Source organism: Oryza brachyantha, chromosome 2 (genome assembly GCF_000231095.2).
Source record: "Oryza brachyantha chromosome 2, ObraRS2, whole genome shotgun sequence".
NCBI lineage: Eukaryota > Viridiplantae > Streptophyta > Magnoliopsida > Poales > Poaceae > Oryza > Oryza brachyantha.
In genome coordinates this window covers 2,972,327-2,991,043 of record NC_023164.2, presented here as the reverse complement: position 1 = coordinate 2,991,043, position 18,717 = coordinate 2,972,327, and the positions used below count along the sequence as shown (strand labels likewise).

Here is an 18,717-nt window from a genome sequence, read left to right as displayed (position 1 = left end):
ATAATGATATTTTCATAATATAATTATAGAAAAGTACAAGTACAACTACAACTAGTTAAAATTGCATAATATCCATCAACTATAACCATTAACATAAAAAAACATATACACTAGAGTGAATATAGAAAATTCGTATAATTCTGTTTAATCATCCGTATTCCGACTAATCGTTTGACAATATGTCACCCGTCCGATACCCGTATTGCGTCTTCCACGACACTGGTCTTCTCTACTCCCTCTGTCTTAAATTATAACCAATTCTTCACATACCTCATCTACTTACCCAGTTACATCTTATTTCTCGCATTTTCTATTTAATTTCTCTACTTAATCTATGATCTTGATCCATCACAATCATTTCTCACCTCTCTTGGCCTTCGTAATTTTCCATTAAAGAAAAAGAAAAGAAACTAATTTCACCGTGGTGAAAAATCCAGATCGAAAAATTCGTCTCAATTTTATATGCACCAGCAGCGCACCTATTCCCAAAGCCAAAAAAAATTCCTCTCAATCGCTCGAATTCCCTCCAATTCTCCGACCTCCCCATGGCCTCCGCCGACGAAGACGACCCCCCGCCGCCGGATAGGCCCGGAGGGTGGCTCTCCGGCCTCGTCTCCGGCGCCGGCCGCCTCCTCGCCGCCGTGCTCGGCCCGGACTCCCCCGACTCAAGCGCCGGCTCCGCTTCCTCCTCGCAGGAGTCGTCGTCGTCGTCCCAGTCCCCGCCGCCTCCGTGCAGCACCCTCGGCGGTACGTGATCCTTTCTCCCTTCTCCTGCCCCCCCGGAGAGTTCTATAATCGAGTGTTGCATTGATCCCGCCCGCTGGAGATGATGGCGCCGTTGTGTTGGTTAGCCCCCGAAATATTCGAGTTAAATTTGGTGCTTAGTTGAATCTGCTCGTAATAATCCCCTAGCTCAGGAATTAATGGTGTTAATTTTGGTTCAGACGGAGCCACAGTATCGCACGAGCTTTGTGCTTTCTGCGTGATTGCATGATGTAAAGAGAAAATGGGTCAGGATGTTAGCGTAATCCCATTATAATGCTTGAAAAATCTCTCCGCTGCCTGAAGTTTCAGTTCATCTCTCAGCTCTGCTGACGGAGCATTGGAATTGAATTAGTTTTTTTTTGGGTCCTGTAGCACTTCCAAAAACACATACATCCTACATTATCTAAGAACCCCGCACCTACACTGATCGTTTGATGCAACACTTTGTATAATAAAAACAAACTTAATCTAACTTGCCAATGTAGAAACAGATGGTTGGATTAAGCACAGTACTCTGTTTGTTCTATGCGCTGGTTGTTATTAGTGTGCTTCACACTTCTTGATGGTGGGAACTCCTCAAAGTTTTCTCTTTTTTTTTGCCTGATATATATCTTCTTAAATGAACAGACCATGGTAACCCTGGCCACTTTTCTTCTGAGTGTCATCAGTTCAACCAGGTATTTCCATCTTTGTAGGTGTAACCATACAAATCATCTCTGTAGTTTAAATTGGAGTGTAAACCCTGGGTTTAGGAGTGATGAGGAGAGTGATGATTCTTTTCGTGATTTTAGAGTGGAAAGGAGTTTATTCTAAAAGACAGTGGTGAGGGATCCTTAGGACTTATATCAGAGATATATCCCAAGGATGCTATAATGCAGCTGCTTTTGCAGGAAACTTACTCGAGGTACACCTTATCTTATATATTTGTATTCTTCTAACTTTAGTTCTCGACATGGGTAACCAATTCTTTTCCCTGTTTGGATTTGTATTAGTTTAATCACACAAGTTCATTTTCACTAAATTTTTAGTACTTTCATAGGTTAAATGTATGTGTACCTACCATTACAGATCAAATTTCATGGGCATGGTCTTTCTGTTATTACCTCCTTAAGATGATTTAGGAAAATAAACTTGACTTTGACATGGAAGCTTGTCCTTGTGCTTACTATTTAAGAGTTGGTTTCTAAACATATTAACTGCTAAGTTTGACTTCAATTCCTCACTCACTTGCCAGATCAGAATGTGATATGCTAATAAAGATAATTCAAGAGCGGGTTGTGGATTCAGACCCTGATATAGTTGAACCTTCTATCGTCCTTCCAATTGCTTGGAAAGCCAGCCAACAGCAAGATCCTATTGCATACTCTTCATTTAGTCCAAACACTTGCTCAAATGTTAGCCAACAGCTCGACAACAATGTCGAACATTTTCAGCATGTGAGTCTCTGACTCTCAGTGCCATGTGGTAATGTAGTTTAGGCTAAATGTCTTGAAAGTTGGAATTCAAGATTAAAGAATATCTACATTGCAACTTTTGCCTTTTCAATACCGTAAGACTACACCCCAGTTCTTTTTACTACTACTAATGCTGTAAAATGCAAAAATAGATCATATTTTACTAGTCCTTCTGCAAATTACTACTTTCTTGCTGATTTTCCTTCGATTGCTACAAAATTCTGTTTGTAGTATGTCATGGATTCGATAATTCTGGTCAACTACTATGTTTCAAGTCATTCTAGCAGCATTTAATAACCATTCATTTTCTAGATCAAATGATGTCTCTTTTGTGGTCAACATCATGCCATAATGTTTTTCGTGGGCTATATTTGTTCGATATCAGAGCAGACATTTCATTTCATTTGTTAGAATTCAACATTTTTTGTTCAACTCTGTAATGATGCAAACATTCTTCCTTTTCCTTTTGAAGTGTAATATCCGCTGCTCATTATAGCAGGACTAAACAAAGCTACAAATAACGAAGAAAAAAACTGCAGAATTGCAAGACTGTTTGAATCAACCAAGAAAATGCCTAACTGGGTTATCAGAACTCAGTACAGTTTGAATTATGGGAGGTTAACTTGCATTGTTGTTGAATAAATGCAGGCTTTGAAAAGAAGTCATTCTGGCAGTGGGCATAATACCCTTGACGAGTCTCACTCCCGAAGTGTCAGACCGAAGCTAAATGATTTGAACATTTCAAATAAGCAGGATGGTGTGCTTAAGAATTGTTCAGGTAAAAAAATGTTGGAACTGCTTCAATTAGATTTCAAAACCATAAAGCCTATGCTAGTGGGAGTATACGTTGGTTACCAACTACTTCTGTCCCTTTATTTGTGATAGATATAGCTTCATTTGAGGAGGCAACCACCAAGGAACCTAATGCATTCAGGGGAATTCCAGAAGATACCAAGAAGTGGTTCAAAGATATCCCCCTTCTTGGGACTGACAACCTAACGTTTTCCAACATTGTTTCGTATGATGACACTGATAATCATATAGTGGCTTTCCATGATAAACTTCCTACTATAACTTCACAGACCTTTGCTTCAACCTCCTGTGAAGCTGACCGGGACAACCATTGTGCTACCATGCTCTATCCATACTCTAATCAGGTACTTGCACTATATTGTGACTTTACTGGGTGTCTCTTTGGAATTTGTCAAATTCAACTGTGGTGCCCTGTGACTGAAAGTAACTCCAAATTTTGCCACAGGATCTGATAGATACCTTTCCTATTAAGGTGAAACCTTTGGATGATATTGTTTCTCTTGAGCCTGACATAGTAGACCTTTCCCGCAAAAACCGCAGCAGTATGTTTCCCCGTTTAGTTTGAAGTTTCTGATTCTGAGTGTGATTTTCAGGCTTCTACCATTATATTTTCTGATATTAGTTTTTCTGCAGCAGGCACTATCTGCAATGACACTTGCTCTGTCTCAAAACTTATGTTTCAAGAGGACAAGGAGATCGTAACCAGGTATTTTCCATGGCTATATCTTCTAATGGACCAATGTTTGCCTGTTATGAACTCGTGATATCTGCTATTTTGGTTCATGTTGTTTGTTTTGATTTTACTATGACGTTATACCAATATGGAAGGATTTATTTCTCTTAGTATCTATTTTTTTTTCAAGTTTGTACATGCTCCTGTTTTTTAATGACCTGTGATCAGCTTATAATGCTTTACTAGTTATGAAAAATCTGAAATGTATTTCTTCTGTCAAGTAATGTAAACTTTCTGTCCACAGGGAACAAGAATATACTACTCTTAACATTTTATACTTTCTTTGTAAAAGAAATCATTGCCATACAAAAGTAATCATGTCCTTTCAACTATTCAGTTCATCAATAGGCTTGCCGCTTGAAAACAGTTCTAGGAATTGCACAGGAGGAGCCAGCCTGCAAAGGAGCACTGGGAAAAATTCACCTGCTTATGTATATCGTCGCCAAAACAATGGGAATGTAATTCGATCAAAGAGTGAGCAATTTCATCAAGGCAAACGAATAACGGTTGGGCGGGACCCGGACTTGGCCCCAGTCCAGGCCAAGAAACCGGTTGGAAGGCCAAGGAAGTCTCGGAGGTGAGGTAACTCTCGGCTTCTGGATTCTCTGTTCCGTCCTTGGTTCAAACCAAAGATAAAGTTAGGGCCAGCTTGAGGCCATAAACTTACTGCCAGGTACTGGAGGGTCAGCAGACAAACGAAGAACGCTTGAAGATAACAACTGTAAAAGGCTCACAACAGGTTCGAGTTAAAACCAGTAAATTTCTAATTGGTAGTATCTAGGGAGAAACCGCTCGATGCCTTTTATCATTTCATTGCAATCTTCAGTAGACCAACTAACCAATTCTACTACCATACTGAATCTACCTTCAGTTCCTTAGCACTTCCTTCCTAGCTGAAACTTTTGTTTATATGGCCAGCCTAGCGCGGCACCATTCACTAGATATATACTGCATGTAGAGCACGTGGAAATTCTTGCCGTTGTGCCTTCTCTAATCCCCCTTAGTTTCTCTTGGAATATTGAGTTGCATGTACTGATTAGTTTAACCTAAAAGCTAAATGGTTATATATGTAACTTAATGATATTAGAGTAAGAGGTCTCAAGTTTAAATCTTGGCTAATAAAAATTGCAGTATACTTCTATTCCACACTCAAGGCTTGAGGGGACCTTGTGTGAAGGAGTGTTGAAATATAAAGTGAATTGTCTTTTTTTTAATCTTTTTTAGTTTAATCTTTTTTTTCTGTTGAACTGGTTTATACATGCAACTCAATAATTCTGATAGGTGACCAGAAGTCATAGTAAGTTTGATTTAATAATGTGTAGTAGTCACACCGCACAGTCCTACTTCCATTCATCCAAGCTCCAACTCTAGAGGAGGAGCTATGTGGGGAATTGGGAGAAGTGGCAACGTGCACGCACTGACGCACCTGTCCTGATCACAAATCACGCACGCACTCCTACCACTAGGAGCAGCAGCCAACAAGTTGGAAGCATGGGAAACAACAGTGGTAGAGTGGGTCTCTTGCTCCTCCCCACCATGTGCCCGCTGGCATTAGCATTGCGTGCGTGCGTGCTTTCTTCCTTCTGGATTTAACGGATCACTGGCACCGCGCATCGCAATCGCCATCGCGTCGCGTCGTCTCATCGATCGCAGCAAGCAAAGGTGGTGTTTAGATTGAGAAAATTTTAAGAGAAGTGTGACGTCAAATGTTTGACTGGATGTCTGAAGGGGTTTTTGGACACGAATGAAAAAACGAATTTCACGGCTAGCCTAGAAACCGCGAGACGAATCTTTTGAGCCTAATCAATCCGTCATCAGCACATGTTGGTTACTGTAGCATTTATGGCTAATCATGGACTAAATAGGCTCAAAAGATTTATCTCAAGATTTCTTACATAACTGTGTAATTAGTTTTTTGGTTCATCTATATTTAATACTTTATTTATATGTCCAAAAATTCGATATGATGTTTTTGAAAATTTTTTTTTGGAAACTAAACAAGTTATATGGAAAAAGTGGCCGGCTTGCTCTTCTAGCTTGATCTTGCCTTTCCGGCCTATGGACGGACGGACGGACGGCCAGGTCGTCTGACGACAAAACACCCGGTGTTAGTTTTTATCTACCTCCACCAGCAGCAGCACCATGTACACCTCTTTTTTTTTTGGTCTTCAAGAATGGAGTAGGAAACTATACATTTTTTTTGGTCTTCAAGAATGGAGTAGGAAACTATACTAGGTGTATATGCTTGGAGTGAGATGCTGACAAGGAATACGAGTTCCCTACAGTATATCAGGCACTTCAGACGTTGCAAAAGTAAGGATTCATATGGACGTTTTCTTCTCTGCGAGATACCTGGGATATTTTCTGAATTGAAGTGTCTATGCATCACTCAACAGTATCTCCCCTTTGATCAAACGATTTTCGGCCACACCAGCTACCCTCTCACCCTTGAAAACCCCTTGAAGATATACTAGATTTGATGTTGCCTCCTTATAGATCCAATACATTGCCCTCCTCGTCTTCTATGACTGTGGCAGCACTACTGTCACCGCATTGCCCCGTCATGATGTACATGGGATATTTTCTAAATTGGAGTGTCTATCCATCATCACTTTGAGTGCCCTTGTGTCGCCGTCCTCTGATTCTGGTGGTTCTTGTTGTTGAATTCGGCACTACATCCCATCGCCTCCTATCCAATCCAACGACGAGCTTCCCCTATGGCCAATATCGACCACCATCTTCCTCGTCTCCCATGATCTAGATGGCACCACAATCGCATCGTCACAAGGCTGCCACCCCCAAGTCGAGGAACACCTCCCATCTTCCCTAACCCTCGGGCCTTGGCCTCTCTCCTCCTCCCGAGACCCTAAACCCTAAAACCTAACCGCTGAGAGACACACTGGAGCAGGAACCATGGAGCAAATCACAAAGTTAGAAATTTCATGCAATTTTCTCTCCCAAAATATATCGACCGATGCTTAGATTTCCATTTCTGAAATTGCCCCGGTGCATGAGAAAAACTCGGGAGAGGAGAGGGACCGGGCAGGTAGTCATACTCATACCTGTGGCGTCCTGCTGCGCCTAAGCTGAACAGCCCTCGTGTAAGCTTTGCCTAGCTAGTTAACTAACCCAGCAGGCCGGCACCCCACATCTCCTGTACTCCTACTCCTGCATAAATTCAGCCCGGCCCCATCAGAGGCCCTCACATCTAGCAGGCCCAGTGATGGTGCTGTTGCCACTGCAGGGTGAATGCAAACTGCCTTTGTTCAGCTCAGTTCAGGCTCTGAGGTTTCGATTTGGATATGTGTGGTGGTGGTGGTTTTAGTAGGCATGTAGAGGCTTTAAAACATTTCCCACCATCTACTCATTTATTTTAGACTCGAAGTTTGCTTCATTACTGCTGCCTCTTGGGAATAATATGATCTAATCTCTCCATATCAAAATAGAAAAAAAAACTAGCATTGAATTAGATATATCCTAATACTATGATATATCCGGTACTAGTTTTTTTATTTATTTTGCGACGGAGGTAATACTCCATTAGTAAAAACAATTATAGCACTCATATTTTGTCCCAAAAGAAATATAATTCTGAAGTACTATTTTCCCCTCTAACCATCACCTGTTCAAATTATTCCCTAAGTTTACCCCCAAAATCCCCTAGCATTCTCCCCACCTAGCGATCTAGGTCATTTCCCTTCCCTACTAATTTGTCTTTTGAATACTTGTATTCTTTTTTGCTATGGAAGAAGTATTATTCCGACAATGCTAAAAGATGTATAATAACTGGTGCAATGGATTGTACCGTGTTATGGGTTAGGGTTCATGGGTAGTAAACACCGCCGCGAGGATAGCCAGGCGGCGACGGCTGCTAGGGATAAGAGAGGGACTTAGATTGAGAAAGATTAACTCTAATTCATTGCTTGATTAGAATGGCGATACAATCTATCCTTATATAGATGGTCAGACTTAATCCCTAAGCAACTAACTTGATCTAATCTAACTTTATCTCTTAATCCTATCCTATCAACTAACCGACTGCTACAGTACCGTGTGCACTGTTCACACGTGTACCGTTCACCCGGTTGGGCCCATGGGCCTCGATTCCTTGGCCTCTACCTATGACAACCGTGTCTAGTAACAAGAACATTTTTAAGACATCTCAAAGGATACTTTTCAGACTTTTTAGCATTTGTTTATAAATGTTTTAGTTTGGATGAAAGAAAATCATAGTTTAGATAATCCTGAAAAGGTGAAAAAAATTACTAAATGTTCTCTCAAGTTAGTCATCATTATACAGTGATAGAAAATAGCCACCAAAGTTGTACCTTAGAAAACCATGTTGATGTAAAAGAAACTTCATATTTTCATGACCCAAGGGATAGTAATTACTAGTAAGTAGTAACTAACAAATTGTACTAGCTAGTCCCTAAAAAGAAAGAAAACATAATCACCATTATAGTAGTTGACAGATGGTATTAAGATCTGTCTAAAGTTCCCTCTAAGCATGAAGGTGGACCCTTGAGAGCACCATGCATCAACGGGAAGCAGAAGCTGGTGTTGTCATGTTATTCACATTCATTTTCATTGCAAGGAGTAGTACTATCTCTGTCTCATATTAAATTTATTTTTAGTTTTTAAATACAATATTTTGACTTTTTGTTTTATTTAAATTTTTTTATGATTAATTTTTTTATTGTTAGTAGATGGTAAAATAGTACTTTATACCTGACTAATTTTTTAAGTTTTTTTATATAATTTTTTCAAATAAAATAAATGGTCAAACGGACACAGAAATCGAAAAAAAATTATTATAGGAGAGAGGTCCTCGTAATTAGGAGCAGGGAATTCTTAAAGAAAAAGTGAGTAGGAGATGTACGAAAACACAGCTTGCTGCACGCCCGGGGCAGTTGCAACGACAAGGCAATTATATGGACATAGACACTGTTTGAGAAAAGATTTTGTCCCCTGGCCACCATGTGAAACTTGAGTGATTTGATTGTACATGTTTAATTGTATGTTTCCAGGGTTGTGAAACAAGAAAACATAAATAGATGCCCACTATTAATTCTTGCAGGAGTACATGAACTTGGGCATCCTTCATTAGCTGTGTCACCCACTGACATTAAGGATATATGTATTGAGCAAGGATTGCAAAACATAAGTTGGTTTTCTTTCTTAAAAATAATGGTGTTTATTTTGGTAGTTGTTTCAAAGAAGTTACAATCAATTATTGCAAATGTTGGATGTTGAAAGAATGTGAATTATAAAATCACAATTTGATTAAAAACAGGAAAACTACTTAGAGCACTAGCCAAAAACAAAGATAACTAAACTTTCCTTCATGAGATTTGCTCCGGTTCAATAAAAAGTACCTCGAGATATCAAATCATTTCTCACCATTGGATCTAGCTGAGTCGGATGTGCACTGTATACCAGATCAGAACATTAAAGGAGGGTGACAATTTGCTCTAAACTGTTAATATTCTTATCTTTGTATAAGTGCATATTTTCATATGCAAATGCACTCACATTAATTTGAATGCACATACACATACATCCAGTCTCTAAATATACATATAAGAGACTGGGTTGGTGTGAGATTGATAAAGTTATCATAAATATCTTGTTATCGATGAATATGTCATTTACCACTTGTATATCACTAAAAGAATAATTAGATATAAATATGAGCATCTATATCAACTAAGCTAAGCCCAATTTGCATAAAGTGCTAATGTTCTGATCTGGTATAGCCGTAGGCCCTCTACCTGAGTAATTTCCCTCTTTATGGAGGGGTGTCCTATGGCACTCAACATACTATAATATTTCTGATTGTGATGGCTGCAACAGCAGCTTTTGCCCCTCCTGCAACCCATGCGCAAGTCTATGGAGGAGTACCATTAGCACAATTCCTAGAGCCTTTCTCATGCCCAAACAGAGGAAAAACAGTGATCAACATTCACTCCACTTCTCCCTCTCTCCCAATTGAAAGCTCTATATATATATATATATATATATATATATATATATATATATATATATATATATATATATATATTGTGATGCATAGGTAAAGTTGAGACATGTATGCTTGGACAAATCTGATGATGGAAAACCTAAATGTTAGGCATGCAAAGTTAATTTGCTGTAAGTTTGGGAGAAGAATTGTGCATGGAGAGAGTGTGTTCAGGTAATTAATTAAAAGAAAGAAAGAGACACTAGACCGGATCATGGCATTACCAAAAGCTCAAGTGTGCACCAGTTAAAGAAAGTGAAACAGTAGAATATTGAGGGAATGGAAAAATATGATATATTATATATTTATATTAGAGCCAACGTATTTGACTTGAAATATCGTGTATGCTAAAACGTATAAAATTAAAGGCGGCAGAACTGCTTTCTCCCCTCCTATTGAAACATGAGCAATTTTACCGTCCTTAAGAAGGTATTAAAAGATACTAAAATTTTGATACCTATTAGTACCTACTCAAGTACTGTAAAATTATTCTTAAAACACGAGGCCTTGTAAGAATTTTAAGGGGAGAAAATGCCATTGGCATACCGTTTTCAGTTTTTAGAACGGCATTCAGGACATGTCGTACCACCTTGCTAACGTGTTTCCAAATAATTAAACCGTATATATATTGTTACTAGTACATGTTTTTTTTCCAAACTTCACCTAGAGCATGTACAGATCTAACATATATAGGCAAGGCTTTTAGACCATGTTTAGATTTCCTAGGACTTTTTTTAGCCACTATCACATCGAATGTTTGGATACCAATTAGAAGTATTAAATATAGACTATTAATAAAATCCACCCCATACTTTGGACTATTTCGCGAGACAAATCTATTGAGCCTAATTAGTCCATGATTAGCGAATGTGATGCTACAGTAAACATTTGCTAATCATGAATTAACTAGGCTTAAAAAATTGTCTAGTGAAATAACCTTTATTTATGAAATTAGTTTTGTTATTAGTCTATATTTAATACTCCTAATTAACGTCAAAACATTTGACGTAACAAGGGACTAAAAAAATCATTGGATCCAAACAGTCCTTAGCTAGCTGATTAAGCTAAACTATAGTCCAATATGGATCAACAGTAAGCTAGGTATATCCTAGTATGTAGCTTCTTCACATTAATTCATGGCTGGCAGTCTCATTGATATGGCCTACGCTCAGCTGGATGGATCGATCACTATTGGCGTGTTTTGAGATAACCGTGATTAAAAGATTACCTGACTCTTGTCATAAGCTTTGATGGTATAAATGACTGAATTCACTACCATAAAGTGAAAATCTTGTTTCCAAAAGGTCAAATGAGAAACTTTTATATGAATTATTTTTCATGAAACATACTATTTGATACTTGAAAAACATGCGTGCAAAAAACCTAAAGTCCATAATTGGATTAAAATGCTAACCTAGCTATATTCAACTTTTAGACATTGATACGCATACTTTGTTATTAATTTCTAAAACTATATATTTGCCAAAGTTATTCAAAATATACTAGATATAGTAAAAAAGTTTTCCACAACAAATCTAACAATAGTTTCTATTATTTATTAAAAAATAATATTCTGCTATTTTACTATACATATTCTATTATTCTAATTTTTTTGTCTAACTTTTGCAAGAACATACCTCCCCGTATCAGTTGATTATTCCACCATCACATTAAGATCCAACGGTTGAGATCTAGCCCACATGCCAATATAAAACCAAGCACTATATCCTCTCCACTTATCTCATCAATATATCGACGGTATCATATATTGATATGCGCCTACTCCTTATGCATGTGCCTCCCCTGTCATTGGCAACATGTTACGACTACCCCATGGGTCCTATGCTACCCCTTCTCCGTCTCTCATCACTCTCCTCTCTAGCCTCTTTTTTCCTAAATCTGACAGGATTCCCCTGCACTACCATCCTCCTACATCACTAGCGGCAGGAGCCGTTAGATTCACCATCATTGAATGATACCTCCTAATAACCACTCGTTTGAGATTCCCCTGCTTCCCCCACTGGTTACCATTCTCATCCATCCTTGCAGCTTTGGTGGTGGCAACCCTGTCTTCACCGCCCACCGCCGAGCTAATGTTACCCCGACCCCATCCTCACTTGCCTAGAGAATCCACACCCCCTCCCCACCACACCAACCCACACACACATTCCTCCCTCCCCTATCCTAGAAACGGTAATTTATCAGAGCTTTACTGAAGTTTATCGTAGCATAAGAAACAGGTCATGATATAACGTTGCACGAATCCAAGAACAGATCTAAACGTCACGAAACTATAAAATTTGCATCGGTTCTTTCTGCCTAACAATTACCAATTCTGTAATTAAGAATGTACGCTGAATATATATATGCTTGATCCGTTAGGTAACGATTCACATGAATGCATGGGACGGGCCGGATCAACGGGAATGAAAAGCCTGCCGGCTCCATCAATTGTAGTACGCAAAAGAGAAGAGAGGAATGAAATGGGGGAGAGAGACGGCGATCGGCAGCTTCTGCCTGCTGCGTGATTTCTTCCTGATTCTGGCCTGCACACAAGAAATTGAATTGTTCTAACAACTCCTGAGTCCTGACGACAAAGCCATTATAGTGTACATTAATTTGGTACAAAATGAGGTTAATTTTACAACAACAGTGTTGGTACAAATTATAGATTGGTCCCCAAAATATTTTGCATGGTTTCCATGTACATATCTTCGATTGAGGCCACATTCGGCACTCCCTCATATTTATCTAGATTCACTCGTTTTTCACGTACATGCTTCCCGAACTACTAATTTTTTTATGAAAACTTCTATAGGAAAGTTGCTTTAAAAATTATATTAATATATTTTTAATTTTTTATAATATAATAATTAATTAATCACATACTAACTTATTACTGTGTTTTCCGCGTCGGATAACTAACAACTAAACGAACGCGGCCTGAGTGAATAAAAGATCTAATGCTGAGGTCATCACCTTTGTCTACATATCAATCAAGATTTCTCCCTGAACTATCTGCCCAATGGAGATTTCGCTGATGGATCGAAATCTATCTATCTATCTAGCTAGCTAGGTATTGAATTAATGTTGTTTGGAGGCGTTGGATTTCACTGATCTCTGCCACAAATTTAAAACACACGCAGGCATATATCGATGGCGGCATGTAGATAAACAATGTGATGCGATCTTGGTTCCGGTCCCTGCTTGATTGATCGTACTTTCCTCTCTTCTTTCTAATTGAAATCCTTTAGTAATTACTCCTACTGCAGTACAGCAGTAACTGTGTGTGTGCAAGCTGCTGGTCCTACCCCTTTCAATACGAAGAGATACCCTAGTTATTGAGAAAGATATGTTCACCCTTTCTATTCAGTGCTACCTAGCTAGATGATGAGGCCAACGTTCATTATGAGATCTAATGCCCTGATAGTTCACCCTAGCTAGAAACTTGGAGTTGTATTAATGCCCGGAAGGTATTTCATTTCTTGGATACTTGATCGATAATAAATCTTAATTAGTATACGACTCTTACAACAGTTCCATACAATTGATGTACTGCACACATGCTCATAGAAAAAAAACGGTTCATACAACTGATGATGTATTGCATAGGTCTATAGAAAAAAGAAACGGTTTCTTAAAGAAACCACTTGAGTTTTTTTTTTAGGTTTTCTGAAGCGATGGTTTTTGCGTGACATGGGATGGGAAGGAAGACAGACGAGAGATTAGTGGTCCAAAAAATAATAAAGGCGGAGTGATGAAAACGAGAAATGAAACATTACAAGTTCCAAAATTTTAAATTGATCGTGCCCTGCGAGTCCCAACTCAAGCAAGCAGAGAGTGAAAGCTCAAGGCGCATAAAGTTCATTTTTCTTCATTTTTCAATTGATTGGATGGAGTATATCAAAATTTTCTAACCTTGAAAATTTTATATGATTTCTAATTGTATTGACTAAATAATATTATCACAAGACATAAACGAATTAACGGTCTAATTAATTGTCGAACATAAGATATAGTAGTTCAAGCTAGCTAGCTGGTAAAACAAATCTATGCATAGAATATATATCCAACTGTTGTATACAGGGCAGCGTTAGAACTCTTACCTACTTTTTAGTGTTTTGAGCTGAGTTTAGACTACTACGGATGTTTGATATTGAATTGGGGGAGATGCATATATGGTAAAAATACATTTACTCTAACTGAAAAATTTCTAAACCGGATGCCTGGGATCCCCGGGATTACTGGGGCTCCGCCCTGGTGGTATACTTGTATATGGTAACAACTGAGAAACAGGACATTTACCACTATCACTAGCTTTTCATTTGTAATAGTATTATGTAGAGACAGTAGAATCACTTGCAAGTGATCACCTCAATTTTGGACAAGACATTGTTGTGACAAATCAGGGGAGCTGAGCTAGCTATAGCTTGGCACTATATATCGATCCCATCCATAATCAAGGATAACTCAAGAGACAAGACAATTAATCATGAACTTAATTATTCGACAATTAACAACTAATTAAGACCACTTACAACAAGTCAACAGACGCAAATTAACACAGAGGTAGTACTGTTTCGTCCTCAGCAGCATACACAGCAACCTAATTTACACATTGCTACCAAAAAGGGGGAGAGAAAAAAAACACATGGTAGCTGCACACTATTCCCCTTTGGTAAAGAGGGCAAGCAGCAAGCAAGTACAAATTAACACAGTGAAAAGAAAACCCAAAAGAAAAAAAAAAGGCTAGCTGGCCAGCTGCTGCTTGCTTTAGCTACACGAACAGACGAACTCACTGGCCAGCCTATTGCATGCAACGAACCTAGCTAGCAACAGCAGCAGCCTAGCTGCTTTCTTTTCAACTCAATCGTCTTATAATAATGCAGTCAAACCACCAGCAGCCTATCTATCTACTCGATCGATCCCCTTTTCTCATTTCTCATTTGAGATTCGATCGATCCCTTTATCTGAAATACGGATGCACATTGTCATTCAGATTAGAGCTTCTTTGGAACGCATGAATTTTACGGGATTAATTTTCGCATGAATAGCTAGGTTAATTTGATTCTTGTAAAAAAGAAATCCTTCGCGAAAATGGCCGTCCATTCCAAAGGAGATATGTACCCTAATAAGTAAATTTGTTTCGGCGACGATCGAATTGAGCTGGAGCTTGCTAGATGAAGTCGACCTCGAAGAAATGCATGTTGTTGCCGGCGCTGTTGTGCTGGTCCGACGCCGACGAGCACGACAGGATGTTGTCGTCGTTGTTGCTGCCGCTGCTGTGGCGATGCTGCTGGTGGTGCCGCGCCAGCGAGCTCATCGTCATCAGGTGGTGGTCGTCGCCGTCGCCGTCGACGTCGGCATCTTGCACTCGCTGCCGCCGCCGCTGCCGCTGCTGCTCCTGCTGGTGGTGATGCTGCATCAGCAGAACGGTGCCGAGGCCGCCGTCCTCGGCGCCGTCGTCGTCCTCCTCCTCCTCCTGCGGCGGCAGAGCGGCCAGCGACAGCGTCGGCGGCGCCACCGCCGCCACCATGACCGTCTGGCCGTTGTCCGCCAGCTCCTGCAGGCAGCTCACGCCGCTGGCCGTCGTGGTGCTGGCAGCTGCTGCACGTACGCCATAGACAAGTAGGTCGTCGTCGTCGTCAGAACAGATCGATGTGATGATCACATGTAGAATAATTTGGCGCCAAGTGTGCGTGCATGATCCATCAGCTAGCTAGCAGCAGTACGTCACTCACTCGATCGTGGTAGCATCTAGCTAGCTAGGCGTGTCAACTGTCAAGTCATGTGTCTTATACTACTATGTATATTTGCCACGTTCTTGCACAAAAGATCGTATCTATGCTGCTCCACTATACACTCAAGTTGGTGGAATATACATTATGTATATTCCCCCCCCCCCCAAAAAAAAAAAAAAGAATACAACGACGACCTAGATATATAGCAAGGCTTTTGGGTCAAAAATAGTGAAGAGTAAAAGATGGCTAATTGTACTTTTACATTATTTTTATAAACCCAGGTGAATTACTGACTGTTTTAGCTAAAGAGGAAAAAAACAACTCTCAGTTTATCTTCAATTTGCAATTTTATCTTCTGATCTACCTTGAATGGTTAAGTACATACTCCCTCCACCCCAAAATAAACCAATTTTTCACTTTTTACCTATAATTTTGACTCTTCGTCTTATTCAAATTTTTTTGTGATTGATATTTTTGTTTTTATTAGATGATAAATCATGAGTAGTACTTTACGTGTAACTAATTTTTTCTATTTTTCTAAAGATTTTTTAAATAAGACGGATGATCAAACGTTAGACACAGAAACCGGAGAATTGGTTCTTTTTGGAACAGAGGGAGTAGATGGTTAATTTGAAATTTGAAAACATCAATATCTGAATTTTGCTTTCACACCGGCCTAACGTTCAGATAGCATTTGATGCATAGATTTTGAAACATCTCTAATGGTCTACCATTCGAGGACCAACTAATAAATTGAGTTTAATTAATCTCTAGTACTATATCCGTCTCATATTAAGTTTATTTTCCAGTTTTAGATACAATATTTTGACTCTTCGTGTTATTTGAATTTTTTGTAATTAATGTTTTTATTTTTACTGATGGTAAAATATGAATACTACTTTATTAATGACTAATTTTTTAAAATTATTATATAATTTTTTTAAATAAAACGAATAGTTAATGTTAAAGCACATGAATCAAAAAATAAAGTTATTATGGGACGGAGGCATTAGTAGTAACGTCTCACAAGATGGAGTGTACGTACCCTTGTGGTCACTGGTGTAGGAGCTAGCGACGCCGGCGTCCGTTCCTTTCTTCGAAGGCGGCGGCGGCGGCGGCGAGTCCCTGGACTGCGCGCCGCCGGCGGTGGGCTTCCGGCGGCGGCGGTTGTGCTCGGTGAGCCTCTTCCGGCAGCTCCTCTTGGCCTCGTCGAACTCAGCAAGCACATGAAACCTATACATAACATTCCAAGACACAGTTAAGTTTGTTCACTAAAGTTCATACCAAAATATTTAATAAACACACTGGATACTGTGAATTAGTTTACTGTAATACATATATATGCCAATGTACACATGCACAGAGATTATTTACCTAGGTGTGCAATCTGTCAGTACTATACTACTTGTGCAGTATTATACACTGGGACATACTCACATACATATAGGGCCATGCATCCATGGATCGTCAGTTGAGTTGCAATGATGAATGTGCTACACTGGTCAGTACGTGTATGTATATGCAGCTAGGTATAGATACAGTAATAAAGTGCAAAGCATGTGTATATATACATGTAGACCTGACGACCACTGCTCTGATATGATCTGACATGCATCATCTGATAGTTGCTTCTGACCTCAGATTAAACTCTTGGATAAAAGGCTCTCACACAGAGAGAAGAAAATGAAAAAAAAGCAAGAACTGAAGTAAAAAAAGAAAGCCTCCTCCTCTTAAATTTTTTGTTGCATACTTGCATGGGCCAGAATTTCATCAGAATTAAGCGTGCATTTTTCATGCATGGAAAAATCATCATCATGGAATTATATATATTTAAGCTATATATAGCTGGGAAGCAGCTGGTCGAGCATGATGACCACACTACTGTCACTACACAAACAGTTGGGATATTATGCATGTAAAGTGATTGAGATGCGTGGTTGGCAACGAGACAATGGAAAAGACAAGCAAACATATCTCAACAGTAGATGCAGTGCTAGCAAACGTAGGGCGAAGCTAGAACGAAATAGAGGGGTGCCACGGGTATCTAAATTTAAATTAGAGAAATGAATATATGGTGAAAATTCATAAACTTTAGTTAAAAATTTTTCCGAAGAGAGTTTCGGGGAACCCCTTCTTGTATGCAACTTCGTCACTGCGGACGGTGGGTCCCACATGGCAGCGAGAGTGATTGGCTAACCTGCTGCACTGCTGGCAGAAGCGCTGCTGCTTGCCGCCGGCGACGACGGCGGCGGCCTTGGCGTGGTAGTCGCACACCTTGTGGCGGCGGTGGTAGTGCTTGGCGGCGGAGAGGTCGGCCTTGCAGCCCTCGGCCTGGCACCGCGGCGGCTGGTGGTGGTGGTGCGCGGCGGCGAGGCCCAGGCCGAGCACGCCCATGCCCATCCCGCCGAGGCGGGACCGGAGGAGCAGACGGTCGACGGCGAGGACGTCCGCCGGGGAGAAGTAGGTCCGGCGGCCGAGGTTCAGGCCGATCCTCCCGCCGCCGCCGACGTCCAACACGGGGCCGTCCTCCCGCTTCACGAGACCGCCGGCGCCGAACGGGTACATGTCGGGCGACGCCGCCGGCAGCCCCGGGAGCGTCATCATCATGGGCATCTGCAGAGACGACGGCGCGGCGAGCGGCGGCGCCAGGGACTGCAGCAGGCTGCCGGCGGCGGGCGCCGAGCCCGACAGGCCAAGAGCCGCTTCCTGGAACGACGACGGGAACGCCGCCGCGGAGAAGTCGAGACCACCGTCGTAGAGACCATGGCCGTGCTGGAACAGCGGCCGCTCGGTGGCCAAGGCGCCGCCGCCCATGCCGGCGGCGTCGAAGCCAACGTAGGGCAGCATGGGAGCAGTCGTGCTGTAGCCGAAGTCGACGACGTCGGGCGCTGGCGCCATCGCGCCGGTGTTCAGCCTGCTGCTCATCATGGCGGCCGGCGACGGCGAGCGAACGTGCGAGATGGCTACTGGTGCGTGTGCAGGTTGCTAGCTAGGTAGCTTAGAGTGGCCACTGGTGATCGAGCTGTGTGGAGGAGACGACTCGACGTGTGGCTGCTTAAAAAGGCGAAGGAGAGAGAAACACTGGGGTGATTGCTTAGGTGTTTTATGAAAACAGTTAAATGATAGTATATTTAGAAATAAAAAATAATTTATGAATAGAAATTTTATATATGTATGGTTACCGATATAAAA

General features: G+C 40.7%; 2 protein-coding genes across 15 annotated transcripts; one reads left to right on the top strand and one right to left on the bottom strand.

The window, feature by feature from the left end:
* The first annotated feature begins 457 nt into the window (after positions 1-457).
* Positions 458-12,450, top strand: LOC102700499. Of its 14 annotated transcripts, none has more exons than XR_001549490.2 (11): positions 481-747; positions 1,393-1,442; positions 1,557-1,669; positions 2,000-2,201; positions 2,868-2,997; positions 3,105-3,376; positions 3,478-3,574; positions 3,666-3,738; positions 4,103-4,342; positions 4,414-4,504; positions 12,167-12,450. XR_001549490.2 is itself a non-coding variant. In XM_015832912.2 (11 exons), exons 1-10 carry the CDS (start codon positions 546-548, stop codon positions 4,473-4,475), a joined length of 1,416 nt encoding a protein of 471 aa, XP_015688398.1. In that variant the 5' UTR covers positions 481-545; the 3' UTR covers positions 4,476-4,504; positions 8,843-8,937. The 14 variants fall into 14 exon arrangements, 12 of the variants coding, with proteins under 12 accessions (XP_015688409.1, XP_015688407.1, XP_015688410.1 ...); XR_001549491.2 differs by lacking the exon at positions 12,167-12,450 and adding an exon at positions 8,843-8,860 and having other exon boundaries at positions 4,103-4,347; positions 4,439-4,504; XM_015832912.2 differs by lacking the exon at positions 12,167-12,450 and adding an exon at positions 8,843-8,937 and having other exon boundaries at positions 4,439-4,504.
* Positions 12,451-14,362: 1,912 nt separating this feature from the next.
* LOC121053606 (squamosa promoter-binding-like protein 5) lies at positions 14,363-18,478 on the bottom strand. The gene is made up of 3 exons (XM_040521217.1): positions 17,723-18,478; positions 16,571-16,758; positions 14,363-15,391 (listed from the first exon to the last, which is right to left on the bottom strand). Exons 1-3 carry the CDS (start codon positions 18,451-18,453, stop codon positions 14,961-14,963), a joined length of 1,350 nt encoding a protein of 449 aa, XP_040377151.1. The 5' UTR covers positions 18,454-18,478; the 3' UTR covers positions 14,363-14,960.
* Positions 18,479-18,717: the final 239 nt, after the last annotated feature.

What these genes read in the sequence shown, in the direction of transcription:
- LOC102700499 (XM_015832912.2), top strand. Translation starts at nt 546, where the DNA reads ATGGCCTCCGCCGACGAAGACGACCCCCCGCCGCCGGATAGGCCCGGA. An exon ending in TCCGTGCAGCACCCTCGGCG is followed by an intron (nt 748 to 1,392) that starts GTACGTGATCCT and finishes TTAAATGAACAG; the next exon opens with ACCATGGTAACCCTGGCCAC. An exon ending in TCTATCCATACTCTAATCAG is followed by an intron (nt 3,377 to 3,477) that starts GTACTTGCACTA and finishes ATTTTGCCACAG; the next exon opens with GATCTGATAGATACCTTTCC.
- LOC121053606 (XM_040521217.1), bottom strand. Translation starts at nt 18,453, where the DNA reads ATGATGAGCAGCAGGCTGAACACCGGCGCGATGGCGCCAGCGCCCGAC. An exon ending in TTCTGCCAGCAGTGCAGCAG is followed by an intron (nt 16,759 to 17,722) that starts GTTAGCCAATCA and finishes TGTTATGTATAG; the next exon opens with GTTTCATGTGCTTGCTGAGT. An exon ending in CTACACCAGTGACCACAAGG is followed by an intron (nt 15,392 to 16,570) that starts GTACGTACACTC and finishes GCGTACGTGCAG; the next exon opens with CAGCTGCCAGCACCACGACG.